The sequence below is a fragment of the Electrophorus electricus genome, chromosome 18 (assembly GCF_041902795.1).
Source record: "Electrophorus electricus isolate QZ-2024a chromosome 18, ASM4190279v1, whole genome shotgun sequence".
Taxonomy (NCBI): domain Eukaryota; kingdom Metazoa; phylum Chordata; class Actinopteri; order Gymnotiformes; family Gymnotidae; genus Electrophorus; species Electrophorus electricus.
Window position 1 is genome coordinate 3,876,906 of NC_137514.1, and position 9,836 is coordinate 3,886,741.

Here is a 9,836-nt window from a genome sequence, read left to right on the forward strand (position 1 = left end):
GCTGCAATGGCCAATAGAAATCAATATAAAATGGAAAAGGGGGGGGGGTCTAATGCTCTATTCATGAATACTTTTACGTCAGTAACGTGCAGTTAGAGTTAAACAAAGGCTGCGTAGTTTGGGTTTGCTTACGAAGGAACTGAACGCGTGTTTTTACGCAAAGAAGTGAGCACGGAATTAAAGAACTTTACTAACACTCTGTATACCATTTAACCATCTAAACATCTCACACAGTTGTTTTGATGGTAATTTAACTTTCTATGACAAAATAACTTATCTTAAAGCGGAAGAATGTTTTAAAAGGCCACATTGTGGAAATTTACCCGAGCGTGGGATTTGTGGCGATCTGATGCATGTAGACGGCTGCAAATCGGTAAGCAGGTACTTGTATTAGTCCTAAGAAATGTTATGTTGATCAATGTACTGTACTTTAAGAATATTCGATGTTATCAATCATTTATTTGAGTATGCCAGTTTGGGCTTGCTAGGGAGCGTTAGCGCATAAGGGGCTTAAATAAAGAGAGTGAAACAATATATGTAATATGTGTGATGATCAGTAAGTGGGTGATTGGAAACGTGATTGGGTGCTACGATTGGTTGAAGAACAGGTGAGTGACGGACTGGAGGTGTCTGATTGGCTGGGTGACAAAGAGTGTGTGTGTGTGTGTGTGTGTGTGTGTGTGTGTGTGTGTGTGTGTGTGTGCGTGTGCGTGTGTGTGTGTGTGTGTGTGTGTGCGTGTGTGTGTTTGGCTGGCTGGGTGTCAACATTCTTCATCTTTTGTGTGGGATGAGAATAGACCTCCTAGAACAGACCTGAACAACAAGCTCTCACTACATACAGTTTGGCCACTTCAGTCTTCTACACTGCTTAGGACATAACAAAACTGTTATTAATACAATGTGTACTTGATTTATAACTGTGTAAATACATTTGTATGTAATACTGAGATGAGGTGTTAAAATAGTTGAAGTTGTTTTTATTTTGTTAAACTTGGTAGAATTATTTTGTGTTTTTATTCTTATCTCATCTGCTTTCACCTTTTTCATTTACAGTCTGGACAAGGATTCCTCTAAATCCTTTTGTGATTCGATCCAGAATAAATAGCCCTCAAGGAATAAAACTGAATTGAAATGAGATGACAAGAGCCAAACCTCCTCAGTAATACAGATGTGTCATCAGATCAGTCTGACTGATATTTGAAACAGTGTAAACAGAAGCAGAAATGTGATGAACTCAGCTGTGTTGTGTGCTGTTGTGTGTCTGTGCAGGTTTGTTTAATGATGTCACTCAGAACTCCTCTTCTAACTCTCACTCTCATCACTCTGTTCATGTCTCTGGGTAAGACTGCAATCTTCATCAAAAGTTTATTATATAAAGATTAATAAGTTAAAATATAAAGATTTTCTGACACAGTGTTCCCATTTAATGAAGTTAATTTACATTGGTTACCAAAGCCCCCACATCCCCCTCACCACTGCTACAGAGCTTGCTGAGTGCTTTGTGGTTTTTGTCAAGTTTAGGGCAGCCTTAGATTAAGAGCACACTGTGGTAAGATTAAAATTCACAACCCCACTATAACTACAATGTGCAGATATATTTTTGTTTGTTTTTCTCTTTATTCAACCTCATATATTATGTGACTGAGCGTTAAATTGTTCAGAGTCACTAGTGTCCACTTCTCCCCAAGCTCCTCCCCCACCCTGCTACAAGCTTTTCTCACTTTGTGGTTTAACTCAGAATCAGCTCAGAGTTCTGCAGAAGCTGCTGGAGTTAGAGAGGAGAGAAGTGAAGCTGTAAGAGAACTCCCACTCTCTTATGGTTGCCCAGACTCTTCTAATGACCTCTTGCATGCATTATATGTTTTAGGGGTTTTTGGAACAAAATGGAGTGTGAAGTACAACCCAACTAAAATATGTGTTTTAAAGGGGTCCACAATGTTTATCAATGGCAGTTACGCATACCCAGCAGGGCTGGAAGTCAAAGAGGAATTTTGGGTTAAAGAGCCTTTCGATAGAGAACAGGACACACCTGTATATTGCAAACCCACTAAGGACTCAGGCACAGTCCAGTGTTATGTCGATAAACAGCAAAAGTTCTCCCTCAAACTGATTAATGTAACGAAGGAGGATGACTATTACTTCAGAATTAAAACAAATGTAATCGAACAAAAATGGCTGGGAGATCCTGTTAAGATCAGTGTCACAGGTGGGTTAAATCTTTAATTTCCTATTTTCTAACTGTGATGCATAGTGTCCTTTACTCAGAGGAATTTGAGTCTTGAAGTTCATTAATGCCTATTTTTAACAATGATGCACATTCTCACTTCATGTAAAGGTGTTTGAGTTTAATTAAGCTGATTATTGACACTTGTTAAACTGATTAAGGGTTACTCTGATATATTAGTTGTACTATGCAATTTGTTTCTCTCTTATTTTTTAACAAATTCAAGACAGTTTCATGACAGCAGAATTATTTTCTTAATTGCTTGAAGTTTTCTGGATGATTTAAAGGCTGTCTAATTGTGATGGACTTCCATTTGTTTGGTTTGAGGATTATCTCATTGTCTTAGAGCTCCTTGTGAACACTTTTCTTGAAGTAATAGAGAGAGAAGCAGCAATTCTGACGTGTACAACCACCTGCAGTCTGACTGACAGTCCAACATTCATCTGGTACAAAAATGGACGTCCTTTATCGTCCAATACAAACCCACTCCACCTGCGGCCAGTCAGCAGTGAGGATGCAGGCAGTTATATGTGTGCTGTAAGAGGATATGAACATCTCCCCTCTCCTGCTCAAACTCTCACTGTCAGATGTGAGTTTACAATGTTGGTTTCATTATATGATTATCTGATTATTGCTAAGTTCATTTCATTGCCAAGTTCAGTTCATTTCTCAGTTAAAATGCAAAAAATACAATGAATTAGTAAAGTCTTATTAGAATTATATATATATATATATATATATATATATATATATATATATATATATATATATATATATATATATATATATATATATTCTTTACTTTGAGTACATGAGACATTTCATTACTATAAAATGCATTCTCCACATGGTGTTATTGCCTGATTTAAGGTGAAGACATTAGTAATGGTGGGACAACTATACAACATCTCCAGAATCAGCTCTTAGAACAGTAGAGGATACAAGTCCATTAATGAACCTGGATATATGCCTGGTTGATGCAGATCATGCCTGTAGTCTCCTTGCTCCTCCTTTCAGACAGAAGACGTCATATTCATTTCTTCACATTCTCTCATTTTGTGGGTGTTAGATCCTCCAAAGAATGTCTTGGTGTCCATCAGGCCCTCTAGTGAAATAGTGGGGGACAGTTCAGTGACTCTGACCTGCAGCAGTGATGCCAACCCACCTGTGCAGAACTACGCCTGGTTTAAAGAAGGAGGAACCTCATCTGTAGGATCTGGACAGACATACAACATCACCATCAGCTCTAATAGCAGTGGCTGGTATTACTGTGTAGCTCAGAATGAACACGGGATGCTGAAATCAGCTTCCATAGATGCCACTTTAAAGGGTGAGACAGACAGACAGTTATGCATTTGCTATTCACATTATGATTATTCACACTATATTATGTGTATGAACAATAGTGTGCATGTCTGTTTCTCTCAGCAGGTCACTTCTACATTTTGCCTATAGCTGTTGGAGTCAGCCTCTTTGGGATTGTATTTCCTCTCTCAATAGTTTTATTTATGAAGAGAGAAAGTTTAAGAAGGTAAAGTGAAAGATGTTAATATAAGTTACATGTATAAATGATAACTTTATAGTACCTCATTTCTGTTCCTTTCCAAAAGCACTTTATTAATATGGGAAATCTTGAAAATATGATAAATGCTAATAATAATATCATAAATGCAATATTATGAATACTAATGTCTATTCTCTGTTTTCTGTTTGGACGAACACTGACATTTGGGGTTTTTTGAGCTCAGAGGCAAGAGGCAAAAGAGAAATACAGATGAATCTGATTATGGGGTGAGCTATCACAGAAATCCAGATATATTTTTCAATAAGGAGTCTTAACCCTGCTAAAGAGTTCATAAAATTCATGTAATGACAAATCAGAGCCTTTTAATGACAGCGTCAGTCTTAGTTCTGTATCTTTAGCATTTGTTTATGTCAGAGTGAGAGCTCCATCTGAGATGCAGACTGTCAACAACAAAATAACATTAGTGGAAAAACTCCAATGGAACCTTAACCATAAAGCTATTCAGTGTTTATCATTAAACTGCACATCATTAACTCTGTGCTTCACAGAACGCCGGCCTCAACCCCTGTCATACCTGTGACACTTCCACATCCAGCTCTCCTGTGTATGAGAATACTGCAGTGAGTTCATCATATCAGTTACATCACAGTTATAGAACTCTAGTTATAGAACTCAGTTAGAACTCTAGAATCTTGATAGCACTCTAGAATCTTTTTTGAGATGGGATGTGTAAAGCTCTTGTCATTTTTACTGAATACTGGAGGAATACTACGATACACAGCTTTCTTACATTACCATAATTATATAGAATCCAGAGGAATAGATTATTAAATTTAGATATGCCAAAACATGCATTGTTTTGTTGTGTTTTTTCAATTTGTTAAGCAATATGAAGATGTCTGTGTGTGTGTGTGCTTGTGTGTTTGTGTATGTGTGTGTGTGTGTGTGTGTGTGTGTGTGTGTCTGTGTGTATTTTGTTATTCCAAATGTCCTTGTGATCTGATATTCTTTCCTGTGTTTCCTTTTATAGGACTTAAGGAAACATTACTAAGAGAATCATCACTGAGAAATTAAACTTGCAGCTGTATCCCAATGCAGTCAAAAGAGTGAGAGATAGAGGGGAAGAGAGATGGATGATTACATGTAGACAAGAGTGTTCAGTTAATCAACAATAAAAAATGTAATCAACTGCAAAAAATGTTGCAGTCTTTCATTTTTTAATTTTTTTTTGTACTGATGGAAAATAACCTTGTTCTTATTCTGAAAATCGAATTAATTAATAAATCTAAATTAAAATCTAAATGTTTTGTTATTTGTTAATTCAATTTTTATCTAGTCCATTAATTTTAATCCAGTTAAAATATTTGAATGTGGTTTCCTCAAAAGCATCATGATGTTTATATCTTGTTCAGTACATGTACTCAGGGATTCTCACTCTAGCAATCTGAACTACAATGAAAATAGAACAAAATAATGTAAAGTGAGCTCGAACCCACGTCAGCTAGATGATGACACCGACAGCCTACTGGGTGAGCATCCACACTTTAATGGTGGGCCCTTGTGCAGAACAGTTAGATCGTGGAACAAGTAAACAAGAAAAGTAAATAACCAAAAGGTGAGGAGTGAACCTCAGCCATTTTGTTACGATGTGAACGAGCTCCTGCTAGACAGTTGTGGCCATAAAACAATCTGCGCGTATATTGCTCTTCAAAGGAATGGAGGACAACAACACTAGAGGGAAAGAAAAACTAAACACCATGCCGAGTGTGGGAAAAGGGAGAACCAAGGATGGCAGCCCCGATGCCCTGGGGAAAATCAAACTAAAACTTCCCAAACAAAACCAGAAAACAGGAACTGTAATGGCTAAGGGGAGGCTTAGGAGAGAGACAGATTTGAGGGGGAAAACTGCAGAAGGCAGGAGACATGTAAAAACACAGACACCCTCGCAGCACAGAAGTGAGGTGTCACACAAGGGCTCACAGACCTCAATACCCAGAACTTGGCTCAGAACTTTGGCAAAGACCCAGCACTGAGTGACTGGCTCACTGGGCTTATATAGACTTAGCCCAGCTCTTGGCCGTTAAGCCTGATTAGTGTTGTGCCTGACTCGAGACCTCCCACTGGTGGTTGGAAGGAGCCTCGGCCTGGCACCGACCCTTACAAATAAGGTTACAAAACAACAAAAACTCCATCATGTAGGGATTAGATCCACACTACCAGCACCTATAAGACTGACAAAAAATAATTCCTTTAAACTCTTTATCATGGACTTATTAGCTAATAGCTGTTGTTAAACATCATGGCACCAAAATATATGACAGCTTAATGAAAGCTTTACATTGTTTGATTATATAATATAAACTATTACTAAATGAATTTCACAGTTAAAATGTAAAACACGCAATGAAACACGAAAGAGTCACTAAATCTTCAACATGTATAGATGTTAGACCCTCGCTGGTACACAGGCAGCCCTTACAAACTACATCCACCAATCACTGCACACATTCACTTCCCCAATCCAAATCACCTGTTTACTTGAATAATCACCTAGACCTAGACCTCATTTATCTCCAGCCTATTTAGACCCCACAAGTTAAAGGCTCTGCTTAGTAAGTTACTTTGAAAATGTATTTTCTGTCTTTGGTTGCATTTGGGAATTAAACAATTATGCTCCTCACTTGCACCTTGCTCTTGTTTCATGATGTCACAATAGAATATCTTTAATTTGAGACATTTTATTATCAAATTCGTTCTTTACATGGTGTTATTTATGCCTGATTTAAGGTGAAAACAGTAATGGTAGCACAACCATACATCATCTCCATCTCCAAAATCGGTTCTTAGAACAGTGGATAATGCAAGTTCAAATACAAGTCAGTTAATTAACGTTTATATAGACACTACACAGCTGTAACTACATGGTTTTGTATCACTGGTTGATGTTTACCATAACTATAGTCTCCCTGTTCCTCCTTTCAGGCAGAATATGCTATATTCATTTCTTCACATTCTCTCCTTTTGTGGGTATTAGATCCTCCAAATAATGTCTTTTTATACATCTGTGAAATAGTGAAGTGACTCTGACTTGCAACAATGCCACCCCACCTGTGCAGAACTACACCAGATATAAAGAAGGAGGAACCTCACCTGTAGGATCTGGACAGAGTTACATCATCAACAGCTCCAGGATCTGGTTCTGCTGTGTGGTTCAGTATGAACATAGGATACTGAAATCAGCTTCAGCACATGCCACTTTAAAGGGTGACACACACAGGCAGTTATGTTTTAATTGTTGACATTCATTCATCAGTCGACATTCATTTACTCACATTCATTCATATTTACAAACTATAATTGCTATACTGTATATGTGTCTGTGTTTCTCACCAGGCCACTTCAACATATTGCCTATAGTTGTTGGAGTCGGCCTCTGTGGGATTGTAGTTCCTCTTAATAGTTTTAGTGAAGAAGCGGGAAAGTTTAAGAAGGTAAAATTAAGTGAAATGTATTATGTTAAATTACACTTTGTTACGATCTCGTCGAGGCTCCAGGCCATAATGGGAAGTGTGACCCAAATTAAAAAAAAAGTCTAAACAAGTCTGTAGTGGAAATGAAATCAGATTGCAACAGACCAAAGTAGTTCAATGATAGCCAATGTAGTGTACAGGAGACGGTCTGACACTAATATAACATCAGGAGTGACCCAGGCCAAAGTAACAAATAAATCCACACTAGAAAAAAAAAGCCACTCACTAAACCTACACAAAAGAAAATACACACAAAACTACATTTACTCCCTAAGTGGAAAACCGATCAAACCACATCCCAAAACAAAATGGCAGTCACTCCCTACTTACCAGTGACCACTCAACAAAAGGAAAAAGTTGAATATATACAAATGTACAACTGCAGACTAACTATTAGAGAAGACAAGAGTAAAGTGAAAACTGGAAGCAAGGTCATACACCAGGTCAACTATCATGAACTCTCTCTCTCACACACACACACACACACACACACACACACACACACACACACACACACACACACACTGTTTCTGTTTTGTATGTTAATTCTCTGCTTCACAGAATGTAAAAAGTGAATTTTTGAATTTATTAGATTATTATAAATAATGCTGCACCTAATCTATCAATAGGATCACTGAAGTAATAAGTACACTTTTCTACTCAAACAAAGTCTACCCACGAGCATCTTTCTGCTGAACCATCAGTGTGGACATGTGGGTTTCTTCAATCAGTTTTGTGTTCCACATTTGTAGTTCTCAGAAAACCTTGCGGTTTAATGAATACTGGAAATATACAGTACACAGCTTTCTTAGTATTAGGCTACTTTACATTGTCATAACTATACAGAATCTGCAGGAATAGATTATTATTAATTTTAGATAACACAAAAATGTGATTTTATTTTCATTTTGTTATGACATTTGAATAAGCGTGCATGTGTGTGTGTGTCCATTGTTATTCCAAATATCCTTGTATTCTGATATTTTTTCCTGTGTGTCCTTTTATAGGCCTTGAGGAAACACCACTAAGAGAATCATCCCTGAGAAATATCAAACTTGCAGCTATGGCCCAATTGTAACGTTTACTGCAGTAACGTTTACTAGGCCAGAAGCAAAATGCCAACGCAGGAGGCTTTTAATGAACAAAGGAAACAAAACATGAGAGGCTAACAAACAGAGACACGGGAAAACACTGAGACAAATTAACACACGAACTAAGCAAACAGCAAAACAATGACAAGGTCAGTGACAGTGACAACAACTAGAAACTTAACCGAACATGCCAAAATAACCGACAAACTGGAAGACAAAACAAAGCCAGGGCTTAAATAACCAAGACTTATAAACTAACCAGACACAGGCGAACATCATTACAGGTGGAGATACAGACCAGAGAGCGGAACATATTAAACCAAAACAAGCACTGGGAAAGAGGAACAGGTAAAAGGAATGACAGGCATGGAGAAAACGAAACTAAGGAACGGAACAACCAGGAAGTAAAGGAAAACAAAGACACGACAGGGAAATCATGTAAACAGGGATGCCAGAAGGGGGCCCATACGTGACACCAGTGCAGTCAAAAGAGTGAGAAATAGAGAGGGGAAGAATAAATTTAACATGTAGTTTCCTTCAGCAGAAAAGCTTTTCAGTGTTTTACATTAATGATTAATACTCAGAAAATGTTAAAATAAAAGCGTCCTTTGCATTTTTATTGCAAGGATGAAAAATAACCTTCTTATTACTTTGCTAATCCAAATAATTAAATGAACCTCATGCGAATAAAAAATAGTCACTACTATTTTAATACTATATTCATTCATTCATTCATTCACTCATCCCTTCATTCATTCATTCATTTAGTCCATTTATTTTAATGCAGTTTCCTCCAAAGCATCGTAATGAAATCTAAGGGCATTTTCTCAGTTTTTGAATATTTTATTAAAAAGCTGCAAACGAGTAGCTCTGCACACTCCTCTTTCTGTCATACACTAACATCCCTGTTTATGTGTGTAAGTCCATTCAGATTGGTTGGTCAGTCCTGACGTAACATAACGCTGTCAAAATTTAATTTAGTTCTAGAGTGGGAATCTCTGAGAACACGTCCTTTTGGGCGTAACTACATCTGAGTGTTTAACCTGGCACAGTGTATATACGATGTTAAGTATTTGGTTGGTCAGTTCTTAGTGAGGAATCTGGTTGCATCCAGATTGTGAACCTCAGGCACCTGAAGAGAGCGTCTGAGCAGCAGTGAGACACAGAGTCAGTTTGTAGTTAGATAGCATGTGTAATTTATAGACTACCTGTGTTTGACAAGAAGAGCAAGCACAGGGAAAAAAGAGGAAGAACAATAACAAAGGCAAATGTGGTCTTTGGCAAGCAAAGCAGGCATCAAATGAAGAAGTTACATGGTAGCAGAATATGTGGACTTAGGCCAGCATTATTTCTTATACTTGCAAGCATGCATAGAGAGAAAACAGATACATTTTATTCTTACTTTGCTGTCTTTTACTGTAGCAGAATAACAACAGAGAATAAAAAGGCAAAAAATTCCAGTCAAG

The 9,836-nt window shown here is 37.5% G+C and overlaps 1 protein-coding gene across 7 annotated transcripts; it reads left to right on the forward strand.

Moving 5' to 3' along the window:
• Nucleotides 1-109: 109 nt before the first annotated feature.
• Nucleotides 110-4,947, forward strand: LOC145651933 (B-cell receptor CD22-like). Of its 7 annotated transcripts, none has more exons than XM_081700744.1 (9): nucleotides 110-373; nucleotides 1,270-1,339; nucleotides 1,868-2,206; nucleotides 2,571-2,813; nucleotides 3,294-3,554; nucleotides 3,653-3,755; nucleotides 3,973-4,015; nucleotides 4,298-4,369; nucleotides 4,780-4,947. In XM_081700744.1, the coding sequence occupies exons 1-9, from the start codon at nucleotides 350-352 to the stop codon at nucleotides 4,798-4,800; spliced, it is 1,176 nt and encodes a 391-aa protein (XP_081556870.1). In that variant the 5' UTR covers nucleotides 110-349; the 3' UTR covers nucleotides 4,801-4,947. The 7 variants fall into 7 exon arrangements, with proteins under 7 accessions (XP_081556870.1, XP_081556871.1, XP_081556872.1 ...); XM_081700745.1 differs by having other exon boundaries at nucleotides 3,656-3,755; XM_081700746.1 differs by having other exon boundaries at nucleotides 2,598-2,813.
• Nucleotides 4,948-9,836: the final 4,889 nt, after the last annotated feature.